Consider the following 24,136-nt stretch of genomic DNA (forward strand, 5'->3'; position numbering starts at 1 on the left):
CCTCTTTCCCGAAATCACCGCGGCATAGCCTAGACCGTTTGAGTGACAGGTGACCTAAGGCAAGCTATATTTCCCGATGCAATCTGTTCCAATTCAAGTACGTGCGTTATACTACTCGTTTGCACATAGCTAGTCAAACTAGGAAGCTTGTAATCATTTGCTAGGGTTAATCTGTTGGTCCAGCTCTAAGATTTATTTGTCTGTTTATACGTCAATAAAGAAGATACTTATCTACTGCTAAATTCACGCCAAGGCACTCGATCCTAGTGTTTTTCCTTGAGGTCTGAGGTATGGGCTTTAAACAATGTTTTGGTGATGGTCCTCAAATACTGGTTTCATGAATGCAAGTAGACCAACTGCCTTGAGAGTGCTTCATTTTTTCCATATAATTCTACTAATGGAGTGTGAGAACGCCATTGCCAAAAGAGATCAAAACAAGGATTCTGTGATGCTCAACAGTGTTTGCAGCTCTAAAAAGCTATATAACAATATATATATATATATATATATAAAACTATATAGTGAAGCGGTCGTGCCACTCCATCTGTGGAACCTGATCGAATTTTGGGATTGGATTGATCACTAAGAATCACATTTTCATGTTCTTTTTCCCCGAACATGGCGCCAACAATTTACACATTTCGTGTAATACATAAATTGAAAGCCTATTGCAAAGATAGAACTGACATATTAGGTAAATGATCCCTTACATAGTATAATGACTTAAAAATAATGCATTTTGCTGATTTGTTGTCATTTGTTACATGTATTTATTACAATTAAACATATGATTTTAAAAGAAATTAGGACCAGTCCCCATTAGAGGGCATATTTTTGGTAATCTAATGGAATTTTACTCAAAGCACTTGAGTATATACGTTATGTATAAACGAGGATACATATAATATATAGAAAATGGCAAATTACATCTTAAATTATTCGTCAATAAGTCCATTTCAGAATGGTTTTAAGGGTATATGAAAGGGGCGTTCAGTTTAGAATATGAGAAGATGTATATTATTTCTTATTGGCTGCTATTGGACAGCACTGGCTTCAGATTACGTGGAATAAGTAAACGGGGTGGGACAAACAGCATAAAGAACAATGCGTAGTATTTATTAAAAAAGATTTTATACTTACAAGAAAGTAAACATTTGGCAAGGATCTGAAGGTTAATACAGTGTGTGTGTGTGTGTGTGTGTGTGTATGTGTGTGTGCGTGTGTGCGTGCATGTGTGTGTGCGTGTGCGTGTGTGTACAAAAATTCAACCCAGGATGAAAAGCAGAAGATGCACAATAGCTGCCTCTGCCTTAATGAATATTCTCTCAACATCCATCTAAATGGATTAATGTCAAAGCTGTATTGCATGTCCTCGCTCTGAGAAAGTTATAAAGGATTTGAGGCAACAATGCCTGGGGCAGGATAATACCGAGCGAGTCACAGCGGCAGAATGCCTAACATTAACCAAATGAGTAATAACGGCAGCCTTTCTCTGGGCTCCGGCTCGGATTTGCTGTGGGTTTTCTACATCTGAGACCTGAATACTTTGTGAAGGCTGAGAAATGCATTAAAGGATGCTATTCACTTATATATAATACTGTTACCTACGGTAAAGAAAACTATTCTGCAATTGTGCTTTCTCTGTAAATGAGTCAAATTTTGTGACGACCTCTTAAAATGGGCAGAATCATGGCTGATTGAGCAGGGCTTTGTTGTATTTTTATAACGCATACACATTTTCGTATCATTTTTGGATTTGTGCACCTGCGTTCTCATGGCTGTGAAATAAAATGACATAGGAAGCTTCATTTTAGCAGAATTGGATGTGAGAATTCTGTTTTTAAAATCACCACATTCACTAATATGTATTCATATTTGATACACACACACACACATATATATATATATATATATATATATATATATATATACATGCACCTACTCATAAGTAGTTATAACTGCACATATGTTAAAGCAGACACTATACATTTTTATAGGTAATATGCCAAATGTATAGTTTACATGTGACTGATGGCTATAGAGGAGAACATTAACATACTATTAGAATAAAGAGTCTATAGGGTCTCATGTTCTCACCACAACATGCAATGGAATGTTCCTGCCTAAGGGGTCATTCCATTGGTAACTATGGTGATAAGATCACTTTTTCAAATTTTGCACTACAATTACTGTCTATATTTTTTATTTTTGTATGTTCACGAAAAATCAACGTGGTATAAGGGAATTGTTAAAAATGGTGATGTTTGCTAGCGCAGAGGATTGTGGGAATTGTAGTTCATCATCAGCTGTAGAGCCTCAGGCTGCTTACCTGTCACAAGGAATAAGCTCAAAATGAATTTCTCACTTGTGATATTTATGCACCGGTGAGCACTGCTTAAAAAACGGTTGGCTGCTCCTGTTGTGTTTAATCGATTTTGCTAACCAATATTAGATTACAAATGCACCCGTCCAAAACAACAGTGGTTGCAGAGCATGCCTTTCTTAAAGATTATTTTAAGGTAAATAAAACATACTTATACAGTGTAACTACCCTTTAAACCGTCTTTCTACTAAAGACAGCGTTAAGATGCTATATAAATGTTCATTAAATGTTTTTGGAGCGATTGTTTATTAACTGACATTGAGCTTCCACTGAGATTTCATATAATAGCGCCATCATATTCTGCAGCGCTGCACTGTGGTAAACGGGACATAACAACCCGGGCTTACATAAAGGTGGGAAGGACCCTTCTCAAACCCGCTTATAATCCAGTAGAAGGTGGGGGTACAATACATGTGAGGGGAACGTGGAAATGTTTGAGACGGACCAGCCCCCAAATACTGTAAATATCCATAAATACTACCAGACATACTTCCAGACTGACTGAAGAGTAAGAGGGTAAGGGTGTGATGCACCAGACAGCAGGTGTGAAGATAGTCAAGGTGAGGCGGCGGTAGAGGGACATTAACCTGCCAGCGGAAGAAGTAACCAAAGGGGAAAATGGGCTCTAAGCCAAGGTAGAGATATATTGAATATTGAGAGATATTGTACATGAGCATGAGGTAAAGCACTGGACAATTCTGAGGTGGTTTAATGATGTAAGTCACGATATCAAAATAAATCCTAAATATCAATATAAACCCTATAGTGGGTTCCTCTGAAGTCCATGAAAGCTATACTATATTTGAGGGCCTCATCCTATTAAATCAGTGAAAACGTATTACAAAAACCTATGAGGTTTACAAGCATGCTGTATATATAGTGTACATTATATATATATATATATATATATATATATATATGCTGGTTGGCACTGACTATTCGGGTCTGCATGTTGTGAATGTTTTAAATGAATTTATTTATGCTGAGCTGAAAGCTGTAATACGAGGTTTGGCAGAAATTTGAAGCATTTCATATCAATTCTGCAATCGCAAAAACGTGTCGAGGGAAAGCAATGAAATTTAGTGACCAAGTTAAGGAGCTATTTCAGTCCTTTAGGAATACACCTCAAGGGTTTTTGAAATAACCAAATAATATCTCCTTAAACAATGATGTGACATATTTTACTAAATACTGACATTTTTCATTCAAAACCTTCGATGACCCGAGATAAGAGCAGGAAATCTACAACATACAACACTTCATTCTAGAACTGTATCAAATAGAGGCTTTAAAAGTCACTTAAAAATAAAATGTCCAATTCAAATAAGGGAAATCCAAAACGGCAAGCGATAAATCTGAAAATACTCACGATCCGAACAAGCCAGGAAAGCGTAAAGGTGCAGGTGGAGTAATGGGTGTTGTAGTGGTACGGGGGAGCTTGGTCATCTTCCCAAGTCTCATAGCGCTCAGCGTAAAACACGGCTCTCTTTGGATTCAATGCACCAATAGGCTGGGGAGAGACAGACATATATTCCTTCAATGTGTACACGTACATACAGCATGGACGTACATTGCCAGGATGATCAGTATCGCAGGTACAAAGTTACTAATGCTGACAAGTCCACATCAGGGTCCCATAAATTATATAATAAGCTAAAAGTACGACAGCGTGGGTATTAATTTGCAGAATATGACCGTATAGTAATTATGAAAAATTATACACAACTGCAAAATAAGACGTGTTCTGTACAAACATACAAAATATTATATATATATATATATATATATATATATATATATTATACGTATATACACTCACACACACACATATATTCTCTTCCAAAGTTCTTGCACCAAACAGTTCTCCAGCCCACATATATCTCTGTAAGCCGTGAATTATTATTTCTATTTAGGTAATGCACGCTAATCACCAGGGAGAGCCGTAACTTTCAGAAATGGTTCATTGCCACGACGAGGTCAGTGTGAGAAATAAATAAATAAAAATACAAAAAATGCGAGGCTGGGAAATAGGAGCCTCTGACTGCGCTGGTTGCTGCAGGCGTCAAATTCTCACAGCTGCCTTGGGAGAAGGTGCACCGAGACTGCCTTCAAACCAGATCAATATGTCTGCTGAAGTCTATCGCTGTAATAACACATCTAATGGAAAGTGACTTTGGCTCACACAGGATATTTTGTAAAGCGCATTTAATGATGAAAACAGCTCATGCAGAACTGCTGATGGTGTTTGGTGACACTAAGCAGCCACGCTAAACAGAGAGATTTGGAAATTTACATTTTGTGAACAAAATTAAAGCCTTCTAAAGAGTATATTCCCACACAGAAAGTCACGAGTGTGAAATTCAGGGTTATATAATAAAAAAAAGAACCAGATTCAACAAATCTAAACCAAGGCAATGCCAAGATCAAGAAGGGATCATTCTTCCTTACAGGTTCTGCCAATATAGTTAGCCAGGCTAATAAGTTATGATATAAAAATTAAACCAAAACCAACCATTTAAATACCCCACAGGAGATCAATGAGAGTCGGAGACAACATTCTGGTGGAGTTTCAGAAAAAGTTTAACAAACTCATATGGGCGTGCAGACACCCAAGTTGCCTTTAATACTTTATCTAGAAGATAAACACACCCTTTTATGGTTTAAAAAACATAGTATAAAATAAAATAAAAAAAACTTTTATTTTACTATCTGGAAGGCAGGCCGCTTCCAAATTATTAGCAACTCCATAGTTCAAGGCCCATATGTGGGGGAAAGTTAAATGCCTTTAAGACAGTATTCAAAACATTACAGAAAAGGGGATAAACCAGCTCCTTTCCACTAACAAAGTTGTGCCATTCTCAGATTTGACTGCTTGTTATAACCTTATAATCAAGCAAAGAAAGTTTCTAATTATTTGCAAATGAAAAACTTTATAGTAATAAGGATAAATAATGATAATCCCGAAATAGATTTTTTTGTCCAGGGGAATGGAAAAATACATTCGGGAAAAGAGTTTCCCGAAAGAGAAAAGTTGTAAATGTACAACCTACAATTCAAAGACAGGAGAGACAGCTCTCTGTGAATAAAGAACTGCAATGGCTTAACGCTATAAAAACAACTATATCTACTGTGCATTATAAATGTATATCTAGGTGGTACATGACACCTAGCAGAATTAAAAAGATATACTCTAATAGTGATGGAAGCATAATAAACCGATATGGACTTACAGTAACATGCAGTGGGAAAGTGTCTTTATTATGCTATCTAATCTAATAGATCAAGCTCTCCAACCAAATCCAGGATAGGTGCGTTTTCATTTAGGGTTATCTAAATATACCGTAGGTAATTGACATCGTATCCATATTCGCCTCCATCAAGGAACTGGAAGAGCAAAGAACCTCTTTGCACAGGTAGAGTTTCAAGCCTCTATGGAGAAAGGACAATACCTGGACAATATTAATAGTTTAGATTTATATTATAAAGAACGGCTGCCATGGCCTGAAAGACAAAAAATAGATACTTCTTTAATATCTGCCGAGGGAGGAGGGGAAACATTTCGGAATGGTGCGTGAATGTAAGGGCATCATTTTTTTTAATACTTTCTTTTAATTTATTATATTGAAATGTATATATTGAATGTTATCTATTTATAAGAAGCTTTATATGATCATAACTTGTAATTTAGTTTAGAAAAATAAATAAATAAATTGATACCCCACAAGAGTGAAATCTTCTCTTTCTAGCTCTCACGTATGAGGTGAGATGTTACTGCAATGGGCACAAAACACCATGTAACTACTGTAAGAAAACAAAATACTTAGTGTCCTGGCCACAAATTTCTAAAATGCTAAAACATGACAACAAACAGCCACGAGACGGCTCGCTACCGTTAGTACACTGATCAATAGAAGTAAACTGCTCCGGAGTCCCGTTCTTTTATCATAGCCTACACATCTCATGCATAGGGGTCATAGCAAATGCTTAGCACCCGCAACAAACACGATCACTTCCCCCCAAGCTCCCTTTTCTTGGATTTCAGGTAATTAGATCTTATTGCCATGGAAAAGGAGTTAGTGTCATTCCTGTCTGTCCCGATATCCCCAGGCACGACTTAAAATTCCATTATGATGGTCCCAGGAGCATTGAGAGCCGGGCAGTCTGTAAAGCTTAAACTAAAGAGGCATGGAGCCTTGCTAAGGCCATCACATACCTATGGAGAGGTAAAGCCTGTCTGAAAGATCCTTAACCGAAGCCTTAGCAGGAAGTGAGGTCATTATCCTTAACATCCTTTGTGCAGAGCAGTTATATCACAGCCAGTGAAGCATTTAGTTGCCCTGTATATCAATCCTCTCTCAGTAAACAGTGTAAGGGAAAATAAAAGCAACTGCAGATCAGATGTGCCCTCAACTGGGCAACCTACATTTCTCATGGCTCAACTGCGAATCCTATCACATGTTTCTCCTACCCTTAGAAGCACTGGTAGAGAGCGATGAACGCTTAAAACGTCTTACAAATCTTACTTCAGAAACAGACTGTCTACATTTCCATCCCCGTGACAAAGAATCTGTATTATGAGCATGAAATGAAAGCATTTTTGGCAGCGTTACATTGGTTTTGCCAGAAGTGGTCACACTCCAATTCACTCATTTGCATTATTACAGTAATAGGCCTGCAGGCGTTATCACTTCCCGTGCTTCCAGCAGAACAGTCATTTGGAACAAAATTATTCTGCTTATCTTCTGCCAATCAAACACCTCAAGTATGAGCAAATTTCATCTGTTCAGCGAGAGGGTGTGTGATGTATCATACGCCCGTCACCACGAGACTATGAACCGCAATGAACCCGTCTGCAGTCTCCTACGAAGTATAAACAACAGGAGGGCCAATATCACACCAATTCTCTTACCAGCTTTCAGACAAGTATTTGCGCTGAATTATCCATGACAAATAGCGAAGATTCTTAGAAGCTGGTGAGACTCATGCAAGTCATACAGTGGCTGAGGGCCTGGTGGCTTTTCCTGTCCATGAGGACATCTCTATCAAATTGTCTGGAGTCGGCACTCAAATTCTTTGCAAATATATTTTGTGACTTGTGCTACGTGTATCCTTCAGGTCATTATTGAGAGGACCAAGAGTATTTCATTAATTTATTAATGTGGTAGGTAACAGGTTATGTTAAGATCTTTTTCAATAGAGGAACAACTGTTCTTTGGGGGTTAAAGTCCATAAGAATCTGTTATTAGGTTTAATTGATAGTCAAAGCAACATCGCAAATGCATTAGGAGACAAATATAGTAAACATATATACATATTACACAGACATCTATTGATTATATTGTTTATAGAATTACCGTGTTAAAATACTGTTGTGAAGGTTTTTCTGTATGAAACATGCCTTTGTATCTAGATGTCTAATTAAAATAGTTTCGATAAATCTGTAATCTGGAACAAAATGTTATACTGATGAACTTTGGTCTTTTCTCAGTATATAACAAAGTTTAGGGGGTATGTGGCAGTTTGCACCCTCCACCCATGGGACGTGCGAGTTGAAGTCTGCAGGTTGTAACACTGTAATGAGGTGTAGCTAATGACTGCATGTACAATTAAACCTATCTGGCATTGCTACAGTCAGAGAAATGTAAAGTTCGGTCTTAGTTTTACTTCCATAGATCAGAAATATGTTAAATAATTTCAATAAAAAAACGAAACATCTGAAAAGCTAATAAGCCAAAGTATCTAGTCTAATCTGTTGTAGAATCCCTAACCCATTGTTTAATTTCCACCAAAGAGTGTGGTAGACCTTAAAGTCCATAAAGCATGTTCTAATAGGGGTAAGAAGACCTGCTGCTCAGGTTGGATGGCCCTGTAGAAAGCATTTTCAAATAACACCGGTTCAACTTTACATTATGCAGGGCCAGCTCAGTCCCCCTTTTGGAGGAATTGGCCAGGTATGGTCCTTCATAGTGTACAGTGAATGCGGGGAGTTGGACCCACAACTCTCCAGCCAACTCCCACTTTGGTGAATAAACCCCATAGATACCCTCTATATGAGGTATAGCCAAAGATGTGTAAAGTCTAATCTATTTGCCAGAATCACTTTTTCCGCAGCCTATGGCAGTAAGAGGCTCACGATGATCCCAGATGCCTGACCTGAGAACGCGGACTCATCTTTAACATAAGCTGTCTGTGCCAAATCTCACGGAGCGCGGATGGTCGGGTCAATTAACACATCACAAAAATTAACAGATGGGCAGCATACTTCATTCAGATGAAATACCACAGAGCTGCAATGGAGTGAGCCATGACGATTTATTAAATAAATTAAAACAGCATTTGTAACGCAGAATTTCCAAGCAGGCGTTTAGAGCCTGTATAATTAGAAACAGCATTAAACATGTATTTTCTGGTCTTATTTTCTTGCAGACATGCAAAGGTTAGCAAAATCCGAGCACATACATGTATGGTACTAGTGCTTGGTGACATGAAAAGCGTTGGAATATTAAATACGTTTGTACCAATATGCTAACAATTACCTTTGAAAGATCCCTGAAGTTTCCTGGCAGAGTTAAATCCAGCTCTTCAGATTCGTAATTTGTTAACACCCATGGAAACACCGGATACTGGTTCAAGTCATTGTAAGTTCGCCCTGAGAAATATGTATTGCACATGTTAATGAAACCAAGCACACCACATGGCATTTGATTCGTATCAAGCTTTACATATGGAAGCGTTAGCATTCAGATAAACAGCGGAGAGAAAAGAATACAATAATCAGTAAAGTGTCATATGTTATAGTTGTGCTACATATAATAGCATTCCAATTATACATTTCACATATTAATGACCAGCACAGGAAAGTGCTGCCTTGCAGTATGTAGAATGTATAAATAAGAGATTCTCTTCTGTGAGTTTCTACATCACACATACTGCAGGACAGAGCTTCACACAAGCCCATCATACACATGTGAAACATGTATGTAGGTACAGGGGGGAAAAAGGTTAATGTGATCAGTTAAATCAAGTGGCCCTGAGAGATAGAAAAGCTCGTTGTATGTCATGTGACCTTAAGCAGCCATTCCTTGGAAGCTGGTGAGCAAGATCCTGCAAGCCATACCCGTGGGGGATTTCAATAAGCGGCATTACAACGACCAAGGGCTGGACACACACTGCCCCACGTGAAGTTCACCAACGCAACGCCACCTTGGTTGTCAGTTCATCACCCACAAAATCTTTTAAAGTAGGTTCCCCCGTACAATGAATACATGCTTTACTTAGCATGAATGTAACATGTTTATATGCACTGAAGCCTAAAAGATATATATACATAATACATTGTTCTAAAATGGTTCAGCAGGTCAGACCTTTTAATCTTGCGTGTGGCATAGCTGGCATGCTAGTGAAAGGCACAGAAGATGTTTTGATGCCTGTAAAGCCATGCCCCCCCCCCTTATGTAGCCTGTCATGGATTGGAGACACCTCACTGTTATTAATTAAAACCACTGTGTGTTCCTTCGGCCAGCCAAACACACTTGTGGTATTTTCTTTTTACAGCTCTTGAGTGGAGTACACAGTGGACCCACAACCGCAATGTGCTGAAGGGCATGCAGCCACAAATGGAATGAAATGGCCCCCCATGGAGCCGAGGAAGCCGCTATGGCTCTTAGTGAATCGTATAACACCCAGTATTAATGATCTGGTTGGGGTGTTTCCTCTCTACTAGCTAAAATAAAAATCTATCCCTACAGAACGTTATCAGTCCCCAGACTGGGAGTAGATTTACAGGGCCGTCATCCAGGAGCCCCCTTCCAGATTTTTATGAGTGCTGATATGCAGCGCCCAGAACAGCAAACAGAGCTCTCCTTGTTCTACAGACCCTTAACTAAGAACAAATCATTAGCGTTAAACACAAGAATGTGAAGGTTACACAGAAAATACCCTTAAAAACAGATATCTACAATAAAATAAAGCTAAAGACTTATCGGTAGTGCTAGCCTATCAATGGCTACATGACCCTGGAAAAACGAATGCCAAGAGTCATGAATCAAAGTAGTAAGAGGGGCTTTTTACCCCACTAAACAAAGATGTGGCAGGTTCCACTGAAACAAATAGGATCAAGAACACAGGGGTCTTAATAGACCACCCACAGGGTTTGTCGAGCCAGTGCTAGCGGTCAGTATATTACATGCAAGGAGATGTGTTCAGCCAAACATCTCTAGCACGCAAAATACCTGGCGGCCAGCAAAGGGGCAAATGAATTTGGGGTATAAGACAGACAACACACCGCTATCACATGCAATAACAAAGCGGTCGTGATGGATGATCCATATGGAGTGGTATGATATACAAAATTTTAACGGAAGTAAGAATTTAAATTTAAGAAATATTTTTAGCGGATAATGGGAAATTCACTTTGCATAATTTTCCAAAACCAAATAAACGTAAATAAACATTCTTACATAAGTGGATGTGATGTAACCATAGTTATTACATAGAATATAAAACAGTAACGTTTAGGGACTACATATTACGCCAGGGATAAAGCAGGTGAGTCTCAACAGAGGTATTAACCCACATCTACCCAATCAGTGAAAAGATCATTTTTTCGCTGGGGTATTTGAGCGGGTCTTAGGTTTAAGTCACTTTAGGGGTATTAAGAGCGTCTGTAACAGACTTTTTCCTGGATTAAAACGTGAAGCTGAATATTAAATGGCAGAAGGTCGTATAACGAGCATGCAGAATGTAATGAATGTGTATGTCCAGACAATGGATGCATTGATTTTTACAAAATAAAAGGTTCCAATTCGCACACAGCTTAAAGGGGTGATTTGGTTTAAAAAAATAAAACAAATAAAAAAAAAAAAAGTTTTTAAAAAGGTGGTGTAGCTCCAGTGAACTGCCAAAAAACGCAACTGCAATTCCATGGTGATAATGTTAATGACAGGCAAATATTGTTTAATTAGATGATTGCGGCATCTGGATTAACACTCTCGGGGAGATATTCCTATGCTTGTCTGCGTCTTCACACTTTACAGACATTTTGTCATCTCTAGGTCATTAGGAAAGAATTTTTAATGATTTTTTTTTCTTTTAGACGTGAGGAGTTCTAGTTACATCTAATTACACGACAATAATAAGCCCAACGCAGACTGCAGCTAAATATACACATAATTAGAGCTCACACATCACGAGGCTCAAAAAGTGGAGAATACTAAACAGAAGATCACTTATGAACTCGCCATACAATTTATACCCAGTGCTCCGATAGAAATAACCACTGTCCCCAGGTTCTTACGGTGGAGTTCTTACGTAGCCACGTAGTTACCTTGAGTGCTTCCCTGGGACAGTACCCCCCGCCATACCCGCTCTGTGGGTATAATGAGTCTTGTAATGCCTCCTATGGAGCCTGTGCCCACCCGATGCAGCCCCCCATAGTGTAAACAGGCCAGCTGGGGACATCAGAGCAACAGGTTTTGCGGCAGAGGGACTGTCACTCCCCTGGACTTGCTACCCTAGGCTTAGTTGGTCTAGGGCAGAATACGTTGCTGCGCTTATGGAAGCATCTACCGGGGTCCTGCCTTAACTGGTTCACCAACTCCAACCTCTCTTGGTTTTGTTTGCTCAGTGGAAGCCATTATCACCGCCATGACATTGCAATGACACGCTAAGACAAACAGGAGAGTTATGTGATCTCGCGCTCCACCTTGTTAAAGCCAGGACACGGGGTGTGCAGAGGGCCGATCGTCACGGCACGTCTCGATCCCTCTAGTTATGCCGTTAGCTCTGTCTGTGCAGCGGCTGAAGAGCACCCGTCAGAACGTGTCCCGTTACAACAAGGCCACAAGGGTATACAAAACATGAGAGATGTATAGGTACAAGTGTATAATGTATAGCCATGTTCTAAAGCATTTTACACATGAACTATTTTTTTTTATCCGTGTGGAAAATAGGCAAACTTAGTTGTAAATTTAGAATGTGTTTTTGCTCAGTGAACATTTCTATAATAAACAGATCATTGATTGTTTTCCCGAGGATATTTTTATAGCAATTGTGCTATTTTTTGCTTTTTTGGTTTGATCCTAAAAAACACAACGTTCAAGTGGAGTTGCTAAACATCCGACATCTTCCACTATAATAAAAAGTTATAATTCATGACTGCAATAACCAATTCCCTCATCAGTTCAACATATTATTTCACAACACATGATAAATATTTATGAATAGACATACTGAGTCAACTTTATGTTGCAACGAGAGTTCCTTTGTCTTATTGACAACGATCAGATTTCAATCTGTAAAGGGCTGTCGCCGACGCAGCTGAAGATGATGAGGAAGGAGCTGGAACATGGTTACCTGATCACGCCAAGCTTCGGGTGACATGTGTACTAGGCAGGGATAGTGTTGTTATTCTGCTGTCTGGTTGCTGTTGTTGAGAATGACGAAGTAGTAAAATTACATTTTCCCATTATTATTTCCAGACAGCCTTCTGCCAATGGTTTGTTGCCTCTAATAAAGCTTCAGACAAAGCTGTCAGCAGAGGGAATGGCAGGAGAGTGAGGAGCGGCCTCTGCAGCACTGAGCGCAAGGCTCTGCGATGGGCCGCGCGCTCCCTTATCAAATTTAACGCCTCCGAATCTATCACAGAGCTGCAGCGGCTCCCGGAGGGATACGTGTGCTTCATCAAGTCACCCAACTCGAGATTCTGACAAGCGTAAACATATTAGAAAGGAGTCTGAAGAGCCAGAAGCCTCACCTGCTATGGTATTAAGGAACATCAGGTATTCAAAGTTGGAGATCTCGCGGCGCTGCCAGCGCTGCGTCATGTTGGAAGATTTAAACAGCTGCCTCGGCGTGGCCAGAGATATTCTCCTATACAGGATTAAATATTAAATATTATTTACGGGACGTATAAAATACAAAGCAAAAATCACATGAGGATCGTTCTTCAGATACCAATAAAATAAGGCAATCGAGGGCAGCTCATATTTGAACTTATTAAAAATGTTTTACACACCAAAATATTGCACCTTGCTGATAATCTAATTAGCAAAATTATACAATAGACAAGACATTCTATAAGATCACTACATGATACATGCCAGCGCCGCTAATGACATCACTAGCCCCTGTGAATAAATGGCTGATTGACTGCTAGCCCTTCCGCTATCTGAACCGAATCCATAAATTACTAGCTGCTTGTCACGAACGTCTTTACATAGAAACCAGATTTATCAGACAGGCAGTCTTACAGAGATACGCGCTGCCGAAATTAATGGCGACTCTCCGTTAAAAATAAACAGAAGCGACTTTAATGATCGTGGCCGATCTACCTCCTTGTGCTATAAAGTCAGAAAATGCCTCTTTCCGGTGAATTATTAGACAAGCCTTTTGCGGCTAATTCTGATCAGACTAGCATATTACCTTACTAAGGGGCTGTCACTACTTTCACCTTTAACGGAATTGACTATGACTATCCATAGCTGTGCATTCTGCCTGTCAGTCTGAACCAAGCGACAACAATCAGACACCTAACGTTACTAAAGGAAAGATTAACAGTAACATTAAAAAATATTACCGATATAGAAGGAGAAGATGCCGCCTGTCAATTTACTATCTATAAGTCACAGATAAGTTAATAGGGAAGAATAATCATGTAGAGTCATCTAGAAATATATAGATGTTGAGATATATATATATATATATATATATATATATATATGTATTACATATACATACACAGACAGACAGAGGGAAGTAGATTCTTATAACATATGATCTGGAAAGGACATTCCCCAAAGAGCAGACGGAGTGACAGTGAAAAGCCGACTTGCTGCAGAGCACATCTTCCTTGGGAACACGGAATACATGGAGGATTAGGATAGCACAAAAAGCATACCTTGCTTGCGGCAAGCCATAACTGGTACCAACTCCAACCCGAGGCAAGCTGTAGACTACCTTTTTGACCGTGGCTTGGTCAGGAAAATTGAACATAACCGAGGCTGTGGCAAAAAAAGAGGAAAAAGAGCATTAAACCAATGCCATAAACTCATAAAGTCTTTACACCTGTTAAATATGCCATCCGGCACGGATAAACATACAACCGGCATGTTTACTGAAATGAGTACACTAGTGTCGATCACAGCGTGTCCTACTGTAAAGGGTACCCACACATACCACACTGGGAGACTAGTTCACAGGAGCATTTGGGTACTGATATTAAGAGTGAAGTCTCTAAATATTGAGTACTACATTGTATAGATCAAATGTAAAGGCTTAAAGAACACTTATGTCACCAACATAAAAGAGAAGGATAAAAGGACCAAATCTGGACACGTAAGGACCAGATGAGTGAAGTCTCTTTGCAGTTGCACGTCTACTTTTAGAGTCACTAGAAAAATGCATTCTGGGTCCTTAATTTTAATGACGACCCAATGTCCATTTTTCCCCCCATTCATCCCAGTAATTAAAAAACAGGTGTTCTAGACTGCAGAGTCTGGAACAGTAACAAGTTCCCAGCATAAAATCATCAGGTGATAAATAATCAAATACATAAATAATATTAAAATAGCTGAATTGACACTCACTGCGATTCGCCATAAACACCTCCAAAGCGGTATTTTGCAAGAGATAGCGTCTGGAGAAGACAGCGCGAATCTCGCTGAACATCCATTTTCCATGTAGGCCTTCTGAGTACGCGAGTACCTAAGTAAAAAAGAAAAATAGAGAGAGCGAGAGATTTAGACTGTGTACGGTTCTTATAAAAGCATTAATGCGGGAGGAAAAAAACCCAAAACACGTGGCTGAATTCATTATGTTCACTTAATATAGGAGATTAATTAGAAAAGGTTAGATCTGAGGATCAGCTGCTTCAGACTACACAAGGAACCTATGGGAAATACAAAACGAAGACAATCTGTATGATTGAATGGCCCCCGAGGACGACGCTTGTCAGGCGTGTTTGAATAAAGTTTTTTAAAATCATTCCGGCCATTGTACCTTTTCCTGTCGCTTTCTGCAGACATTAATTAAAAACCAATGCCTCACACGCTGGGAAATTAAAAGACGGGTATAGATCGAGATTCTATAACGTTCAAAATAAAGGAGCTTTAACCACAACTCTTAAGCTTCCTCACACCCAGGGTTAGAACATCGGCTTTGGGATGTGTTCTGATCATTCAGTTGTGGTATTCATATTACGCTGTATAGGCGACAATGTAGTGTTATATTCTATAATGTAATGTTTGTAAGGCAAACACCAAGGCTGATTTACTAAATGTACCAAGTCCCTGGATTTTCGGTTGGATTATATTCCCATCTTGCTCACTAATATTCCATGGGTGGAAAGGTCTGACGAGTTGGCATGCACCCGTCAATCTCTAGCTGGGTTGGAGGATATCTGATATCAGCACTGGGAAAAGGCATTGAGTATCGAAGAAAGCGGTCTGTGTAAGGTGTTCGTAGTACGTTCTATTAAAAACTATAATCTAAAAGGAAATGCCACATAGCCGTATCCAAATAATTACCACCTTATAGAAATCCCACCCCATTTATTGGGCCCTCAACAAACATTGTTACAATGAGGAAAGCCTGGTTTATGCCTGAAGAAAGCAACAGTAGACTGTTCCCACCGCACGTAACTAGCATGTAGGAACCCAGGCAGGTGACCAGAAAATTATCTATGAAACAAATAGAAAATGTGTCCTCCTCCTCTCCAACGCCATAAAGGAACTCCCAAGGCGATCTCTACACCGAGCTCCAGGTAAGCAGCTGACGGCAGTCCTCTCAGGGAGAATAGAGAGATCACCTCTACTACATCCACCGATGGCTGGCAGCGGGAATACAGTATTAAAGTAACGAGGTGTAACAAAGGTATTAAGCATCCTTTAACTATGATGTTTAACAGTTGATGAGGAGATGGGATATGTCCATCAAACACTCTCGCTAAGAAACACGATGCAAATAAACCACCAGGTTCTACAGTTTTATGGGTTGTTTTTTTTTACTTTTAAAGCTGTGTTTCAGAGCTGTGTGTTTAGCAGAGGCAGAATCATTGATATCCAGGATCTCCTTTTCCCAAGGAATATATAAATGTCAATGTTTCTGGTGCTCCTAGGTCTGTTTGGGGTGCAGGGCTAACACGCAAAGCCACCAGTCCCTGCGTGAAGAAAGTGGCGTGTAATGAGGCCATAGTCCCGTGTTTGTCGAGGTGCACTAACAGAAAGCAGATGGTAATTTCATGGCGCGTGTTACGCTTTATTAAGGCAAAGGCAAGAAATTTGGTGGCTGATGAGGCTGCATAGTCAATCAAGTTCAACCTAAACAAACAATATCACAAAGACACAGACAGATGCCTTACAAAGTGACCTTCTTATACCTATCCAAACAATATATATCCACAATATACACACATTATCTATATATATATAACCAGGAAAAGTTCATTTTTTGGCAAAAGCATTAAAGTATCCTACATTTATTAGGAAAAACACGATGGTATCTTAGTCCTTGTTGGAAAATCCAATTTAATATAAGAGCCATAATGTGACCCTTGGTTTATATTCAAAGTCTTTTCTCTCATGTTACACCAAATATTAAATCGTATCCCTAAATGCACACAATGAGGGGTTTTCATGGATCTTAATTGTACGTTTACATAGTTACATGTTTTTATTTTCTAGGATCAGTAATGCAAACTAAAACTAAGGACATAATCCGTATTAAAAACGAACAAATAAATCGCAAAACACCTTCAGGGGCTATTAGCCACACAATCCGTTAAGAGAACTGGTTAAACCCCATTCCATGTTGTAAATTACCACGGAGAGAGAGCAGAATTCTCAGCTGTTATGGTTCTGCTGACTGTAAGACAGGAGAAAGAAATCTGTACGCCGAGAACTCGTTAGAAAACAATTTAAAGCCAGAGTTTCCCCGGGCTATCGACGGCTGTTTCCCCCCAGAAATCATACGGTGGTCTTCCATTCTGAAATGAAAAACTTTATATTCACCAGAAAATTGCACAGCTCATAACTCAATGCCCTGCGCCTGCCTCCTAGACAGTAATGAAAGGGGTATGTTTAATCACCTATGCCCTTTCGTAATTAAACTGCAATTATCTCTCGGAGGACTCAAACAGACGCAGCGGCGGCTTTCAGGCAGCAGAGCCGGCCAATTCAAAATGCATTAACCACAAAAATCTGTATTAAGTGCTTTTCAGGAACCAGAACACAGGAATATTACCCATTTTATAACTTCACAGCTTTGGTTTTATTGTTAGTTTTAAATGACTATAGCAGGGCTTTAATTATTGGCTCTAACAAAAGACACGTGAAGCAGGGCAGCCGTGACAATATGTACCCAACGGTCAGATTCAGCCTCTCCATAAAATAAAAAGCCTTAGAAATGGTGTTTCGTGATGGTTTGGTTTATTCAATTAAAGAGGGCTTTGCCGAGGCTGAATTACAAAAACGTATGTGATAACCCAACACCTGTAGCTGTAAGGGGTTTATTCACTACACAGTAAAGGGTTTATTCACTAAAGGCAGAGTTGGGGTTTTGGCTCCTGCGTCCATTATTCGGGGCCTACACTGTGTTGAGGATATTAATGAGATAAAATAGGCCAAACATCTGACAACTGGTAGGTCGTCCAAGAAAAGAAGGGCTGAAATGGGCCCTGCGTTATGTAGACTTCAATGTGTAAAGAAACTTTAAAGAAATCTCACTGATTTCAGTATACATTATACAGGGCTGGACAAGTTTTTCATGCGGCAGAAGCCCGTTGGGGTTGGACCATCAAACTGTATAGGAGCTGAAACACAAGCATTTTAGCGATATGAATCAAGTACACATTACATTGGGCCGACCTCGGTGAGTTTCTCCTGCTATAAGTGCCGAGCTGCACCAATCAATATAATTGATGGAAAAAAAATTACGTTTTTCTACTCTAAACCACCCAAGTTTCTTTAGAATTGTGTCGCACGGCTAGTCTGCAGCGTCCCGGGTATATGTGAAATTAAAAATAAACTTTTTGGCTGTAACTCATCGCAGAATAAAACTGGTCTTCTGAAATAATTTGCATGACGGCTCTAGGAACACATCAGAGAAAAGCGGATGCCTGGAAAAAGAAAACGTAGTGTAAAGGGATGAGCAAAACGTACTTCGGGGAGGGCTGAGCCTGATGCTCAGGCTTATTTAAAGCAGTAGAGAGGCAGGGAGCGGTTCCTCTAATTTCTCTCTGGAATCGCGCTCCTCCAGCCTTCTGCAGTACATCAAAGTCTCTAGAGTTCAATTAAAATTGGATTACATTGAAATGCTCCAACCATGGGACCGGGATTCGCTAACACTTTCCCCCAGTAATGCTCCAGATGACAGGTACCCATCCCAACTTAAACCGTTGCCATGGAGACCATGGTCTAACGCAGAGGCATCTAATAACACAAAGGCAAGGTACAGAGGATTTCTGTGAATGAAGGAATTAACGTCACCATCATGCATGACCAGGGTTCCTTTAAAAAATAATAATAATAATACAAATAAAGTACTCCTTTTTACTGTTATTATTGAAGAAGTTACAGAAGAACATTCTTAATGAATATTCTAGTCCCGCCTGCCGTAGGATCTCCGAACGCTGCGGGTAATAGGGAGTAATTAGAAACAACAAGGATATGTATCAGTATCCGTCACAGTATTTTACTGTATATTTTTAGTTTAAGTAAAAGGTTGGCCAGTCCTGACAATATAGACCACGGCCGCCAGGGAATTGCTCCTCATATCCGACGTAGCATCGGTACGATATATATATATATATATCTATATATATATAGCATATCCCTGTATAATACGGCACGTAAAAGGATTTACGGGATTTAAATGAATGATTCTAATGATATATAAATAGTTTCCGGCACTACAAATACACACACAAAACACCGGCAAATTATGATTGAGTCAATAAGTCGGTGACAGAACGCACAATGCTTTGTATCCATCATGGCTATTTAACATTACCGTCGTTAACAAACGCGGACGAGCATCGTGCTTAACGCGCGCTGCTGTAACGCGAAGACTCCATTTACACAACGCCGAAGACCTTTTAATTGCGTAAATGATGTGGAAAGGATTCCTCCGAGGTACACTGCTATTAGCATTAATGGCCGAGGATTTACTTTCACTGCTGTTTATGAATAGAACGGTTTGAACCGCGGCTATCAGATTACCTTTAAAAAGCAACGGCTTGGCACCTGTAACAGCCGAGAAGCTGGGGATCGTTTCAGTGAATACGCGCTTATATTAATAATGCATTTCCACAATCTTTTTAGTTACAGTATTTGGTATTTAAAAATCACAGGGGAGCCGTCCCAAGAGGATGCCGCACTCCTTAACCCTTTCAGCGCAGGTGTCAAAACGTGCATCGCACTTCAATAACGACGATAGAACGTGAACAACGGGAAATATTAATTGGCGGAAACACGGCCATTATGCTATTACAATGATACCCAAGTACAAAAAGGATTGGGATGGTAATATAATGTGCCGGGTACAAATACGCCACTGCTCCTATCGCCATACTTGACAAGCGCATAGTTGAGTTTGTGCCCCAGGAAGATCATACCCCTATACCCAAATAATGACTCAGACACTTTACTTGGGTGCAAAATATTTTGTCCACAGCTTTATTAACATATATACAATATTTAGAGGTCATTGTCAACCCAGCCACCCCGGTTAACATTATTAACAGTTTACATCTTATTAACACTGACAATGACCTCACATAACCAATAAATTAACCATATAATGGCACCAACACATACCAGGTGCCTCCACATTAACATATTAACATATTGACCACAATAGGGATGTACCGAGACACCCCTACCAGACCGTTTAACCAAATTATAATTATGTAGGGGCATACCGAGACACCCCTACACCACCGATTTAACCAAATTACCACTGCAGGGGCATACCGAGATACCCCCACACCACCAATTTAACCACACACCAATGCAGGGGCATACCGAGACACCCCTACACCACCCCAGGTTCTGAGCCACAGGCCAGCTCGAAACCTACACCAATAACTTGAACCAAGTCAAATTATTAACCAAAAACATAACAAAACGCCGTATTAGGCAATAATCCCCAACTAACCCCGCCGCTGTGACAAAACGGGGTAATCACCCCCCACAACCCACCTCAAAGGGAGGGAGGGTGGGACAACCAGGATTTGGATAAGCAGTTAAGTGACAGTTACAAAATGGTTGCCACTTATATACCCTCTTAATAACCCCACCCATAACAACTCTAAGCCAATTAAATTAAAATCCTTCCTTTTTGCACACCACCTAGCTCTGTCAAGGCCCACTCCGCCTAAGCTGCGCTGCTCCATGGGCTTCAATACTAATTATCTTCTAGAAAGGGACAGACCGGTTACTGGAACATAGATCTGGGGTTGGCTGGATATAAACTCCTCAATGGGGGGGGGAGTTGGTGCTCTGCAGACCAGAGGCCGGATCCAGACCCTCCATGCTAATCCACGCAGGTAAGGGGCACTTACGATAACTCCCATCACTCCTGTATACAATTTCACCTAATCATAAAGCCTTAAGAACAAGGTGGAAAATAGCAGCTTCCAACACGAGCTGTCCGCGTGACGGTAACAGAAGCAGATTGAAATGAATTTGTAACCGTGCAGATGCTGGTTATTAAAGCTGTACGTTCTCTGGGTAAATGTCACCCAATTAAAGCATGTAGGACTGTGGCTCGCATCTATTCACTAAGTGCATTATTTCAGAAGTATAGAAGAAGTATATAGAATATCTGGAGCCATTGTAATTACGTAGGCATATATCTCTTCTATAAGCACAAAATACCCCGGTTTCTTTATAGTATGGAAAGCGGAACTAGTTTTAATCACGGATGGCTAAACCAGATAGATATGGAGCTGTGTAAAGGTCACCAGCATAAAGCAAGGTTATCAGAATGCGCGTGATTTGAGCGCAGAGGTACGCAGCTTGCGGCGAGCGCGTCTTTCCGCTCTCTAAAGCAGAGACACCTCGTGGATTGTGACTGCAACCTGACAAAGCGCGCCAAACGGGAGGAAAAAGCACGTGCAGGAGAGAGGAAAACAAAGAGGTAAACGAGTGCACCGATCACAATTTGTCAAACAAGGGCCTTTCTCAAAAAAATAAATAAAAACACACACAAAAAAAACCCAAGAAGGGCTCGGTGCAGCTGCACAGAATTATGGGCTTCATTTTTTAAGCGATATATATATATTTTTAGCCCAGCTGTAGAAAAGCTATCTAATGAACCTGTCTGTGGCTGCTGTCCTCATCCTGTCAGAAGTGTCACGAAATGACAAGCGCAGGGGACAGGCTGCCGCCAGTCACAGACAGGCCTGCCAGCTGGGGAGTTCAACCCCAATCTAATCACGCCACCAGAAAAGAACTTTCACGCTTCCACAATGACAGCACGGGCTCGAGGCAGAGCGGGGAGGAAAAAAAAAAAGAGAAAAGATGGGAACAATGCTTTTTGTTTCAATTACATACCTATTCACACAGTAATTAAATGGCATCGCTGCCGCGGATAAATGCGGCTTTCTAATGATATCAGCAGGGAAGTAGAAAAACATAGTATTGTGTTAACTCCTAGGAGAATAATAATAATAATAAAACTAGCTATACAAAAAGAAAATTAATGTAATGTAAAATAAACATTGTGATGAAATGATAATATCTTCATAAGAAAGTAAAAAGTAGACTTGTGCATTCGTCTTCGGGCGAACATGAAAACGAGCACGAAGAGGCCGTTTTTTTGTTCGTTCCGAAGGAACGTAGAACAGAATACAGTGCCGGCAAACCGTAGGCGAAGACGAAGACTCACAATCACGAAGAATCGAAGATTCTTCGTGATCGTCTTCGTTTTTGCCGCGCAACCGCCAAAATTTCAAACAGGAGTGAGCTGATCCTCGTCTGTCCAATCAGCTCACTCTTGTGACGTAACGCTAAGGGTCTCGTCCAATGCCTGTGCTGCTGTTTTTTGAATTCTGAAGGCGCCTTTATAAGACCAGAGCTTGCCTGAGAGATCCATTCATTTTTCGCTGTGACTGCTTTGGCAACACTGCTGTGCTGCATCCGAGCGTTACAGAGAGAGATTGTTCTGTTCTGTGTGAGACTGGTAAGCCTTTCTCACAGTGTACTTCATCCTCACTTCAGTGCTACTTAATATAATTAATTTAATAATAATAATTTGATTAATTTAATTTTTTTAAAATTAATTTGTCATCAACTTTAGTGTAAGTGCTGTTGAGTTGACAGTGCACCCAGTGCCTCAGTGGCACTGGGGTGCCCTTGCCCTGGGCTGGCACTAGTGCCTATTGCCTGTCCTGCTTAAATAAATTAAATAGAATTTATAAATTACAATTTAATAGAATCTATAATTTAATAGTTCATTATAATATTATATATATATATATATTTGTCAGTCATATATATATATATACTATAGTATACTAGTGTAGAGTGTACTGTAGACATTCATCTACTAGTGTCTAATTTAAAATCAGTAATATTAATTAATATAATTAATAATTGAATTCATTATAAAATATATATATTTGTCAGTTATAGTTAGTAATAGTATACTAGTGTAGAGTGTACTGTAGACATTCAGAACATCTACTAGTGTCTAATCTAAAATCAGTAATATCAATAATTCTCTAATTCTTTCTTATCTTAATAGTTAATTAAATTAGCTATAAATAAAAGTAATAATATTAATTAATTACTACTAGCGTATAGTTCAGCTAATCTTATTAGTACTGGTGCTGCAGCTCTATAGTTTGTGCTTTGTTTTAGCAACAGTAAGAGACCAAGTCAATTTTTCTTAATTAATCTTTCATTTTATTTCATTTGTTTTGCTCACCTCAGTCCATCAGTGAAGTGAACTTGTTGGGCTAGTGAGTGCAGCCGCATAAGTGCTGTGTTTTTTTTTGATCAGCAAGCAGTGACGTTAACTGTTTTGCAAAGATTTTCTCATTTATTTTACATTTTATTTCAATTTTATTAAAAGTACCCTTAGTGTTTTGCTCACCTCAGTCCATCAGTGAAGTGAACTTGTTGGGCTAGTGAGTGCAGCAAGCAGTGAAGATAACTGTTTTGCTGTGACATTTTATTTTATTTCTAATTCTTTTCAAGAAAAATTGACTGTGACGAGCTGTACTAAGCAAAGCTTCAAGCTACTAGCTGTAGTACTAAAATAATTCTAATCTTCTTTAATCTTAATCTATAATATATTATAAATAATAATATTCTAATTCATAATCTATAATATAAGTAATTCTAATTCTAAATTCTAATTCATAATCTATATTCTTCTATCTATAATACATAATATATAAGTAAATTAGTTCTAATCTATTAATATTATATAACTTAATATTAATTAATAAATCATATACTGAATCTGATTTAACCTCACTTTAGCTTAGTGGGTTTGAGAGCGTCTGCCTAGAGGTAGACTTATAGTAAGGAAATATAGCTTTAGGCTAGCATAGTAGTAGGCTAAGCTCTTAGGCCCGTGTAAATTCAAATTAAAAATAAAATACTGCTAGTTATTAAATAGTTAATCTTGAGTTAATAATTTAAATAGCTTTAGGATTTTGGCAGATTGCACACAGCACAGTGCAGTAGTGCATAGTTTTACTTTTTAAGCAGTAGCACTGAAGAGAACTTCCTCTAATTTTTTTGTCTT

The 24,136-nt window shown here is 39.4% G+C and overlaps 1 protein-coding gene across 2 annotated transcripts in view; it reads right to left on the minus strand.

Moving 5' to 3' along the window:
- Positions 1 to 24,136, minus strand: part of NBEA (neurobeachin) — a 241,553-nt gene that overhangs the window by 31,898 nt on the left and 185,519 nt on the right. For both annotated transcript variants that reach the window (XM_053456345.1, XM_053456346.1), the window contains exons 41-45: positions 14,968 to 15,085; positions 14,280 to 14,382; positions 13,137 to 13,252; positions 8,920 to 9,032; positions 3,753 to 3,893 (exon numbers count right to left, since the gene is read on the minus strand). In XM_053456345.1, coding sequence (XP_053312320.1) covers positions 3,753 to 3,893; positions 8,920 to 9,032; positions 13,137 to 13,252; positions 14,280 to 14,382; positions 14,968 to 15,085 — 591 coding nt within the window. The remainder of the gene's footprint in view (positions 1 to 3,752; positions 3,894 to 8,919; positions 9,033 to 13,136; positions 13,253 to 14,279; positions 14,383 to 14,967; positions 15,086 to 24,136) is intronic.

The sequence above is a fragment of the Spea bombifrons genome, chromosome 2 (assembly GCF_027358695.1).
Source record: "Spea bombifrons isolate aSpeBom1 chromosome 2, aSpeBom1.2.pri, whole genome shotgun sequence".
Taxonomy (NCBI): domain Eukaryota; kingdom Metazoa; phylum Chordata; class Amphibia; order Anura; family Pelobatidae; genus Spea; species Spea bombifrons.